The sequence below is a fragment of the Penaeus monodon genome, chromosome 24 (genome assembly GCF_015228065.2).
Source record: "Penaeus monodon isolate SGIC_2016 chromosome 24, NSTDA_Pmon_1, whole genome shotgun sequence".
NCBI lineage: Eukaryota > Metazoa > Arthropoda > Malacostraca > Decapoda > Penaeidae > Penaeus > Penaeus monodon.
This window is the reverse complement of record NC_051409.1, coordinates 14859230-14860148: the sequence shown is the minus strand read 5'-3', so window position 1 is coordinate 14860148 and position 919 is coordinate 14859230. Positions and strand designations below refer to the sequence as shown.

Genomic DNA, 919 nt, shown 5'->3' with positions numbered 1-919 from the left:
ACATCTCGTCGATGGTCGCCTCGCTCGTGTCGGCTCGGACGCAGTAGGCCGACTTGTGCCGCTCGCCTGGAAGGGAGGGGCGGGTGAAGGCTGTAAAGGTTGCGGGAAGTGGCTGGCTGTGTGGTTGCGTGTGGGAGTGGGTCTAGTTTCGCGTGTGAGGGTTGTATGCAAGTGTGTTTGCTGAGGTTGGTGCTTGGTTGTTTGTGTGTGTGGGGGGGGGGGGGCGCTGGTGAGGTTTGTGTGTTTGCAGACAGTGAGGAAGGATGTCGCGTTTAAATCGTCTTTGGGTTTGTGTGAGCCTGAATGAATGAGTGCGTGCACTTGACACCCGACAATCAACGCATAAATTCTTTTCCTTATGTAGAGAAAACCACCAATAATTCCTGTAACACATCGCATAACATTCTACAAAAAGCAGCAGCTTCTTTCCCTTACCAATGCATGGTTCCGTGCAGTTGCTCCATTCACCTAATCTCCAATAATAGTTCGGCGAAGTTAATAAGTTTGACTTTGTATAGCTATACCTCACGTAAGGAGGGCTAAGATTCCCTACAGATAAGATCTGGAAATAGAAAACGTAAAACATATTATAAATCCATGTTTTATGTATATATACTTCTGCTATATTTTTGTGACTGTCTAAATACAGTTTATGTCTTTATGTCGTCGCTAATTCCATATACGTGTTACCTGCAATATCAGACAATTTACGATACAATCTACGGACAACCAAACCCACGTTTCACTTCGTCCAACTAACCTGCACGAGCAGCCTCTTCTGCAAAGGTTTAGTGGAGTTGATCCTCTCCGTGCCGGAGTTGGACCCCGTGTACTCTATCAAGGTGCCGCCGAACTCCACCAGCTTTTGGAACGGCGTCACGATCCAGTGGCCGTTCAGGAGGTACTCGCCAGTTTCCAA

The 919-nt window shown here is 47.6% G+C and overlaps 1 protein-coding gene across 1 annotated transcript in view; it reads right to left on the bottom strand.

Annotated features, from left to right (window-relative positions):
* LOC119588872 (A disintegrin and metalloproteinase with thrombospondin motifs 9-like) overlaps positions 1-919 on the bottom strand; it is a gene marked incomplete at its 5' end in the record, with an annotated part of 149434 nt that overhangs the window by 20140 nt on the left and 128375 nt on the right. Inside the window, 3 exon segments of the mRNA XM_037937511.1 lie at positions 1-66; positions 436-562; positions 761-918. The exon segment at positions 1-66 is cut by the window's left edge and continues 86 nt beyond it. Coding sequence (XP_037793439.1) covers positions 1-66; positions 436-562; positions 761-918 — 351 coding nt within the window.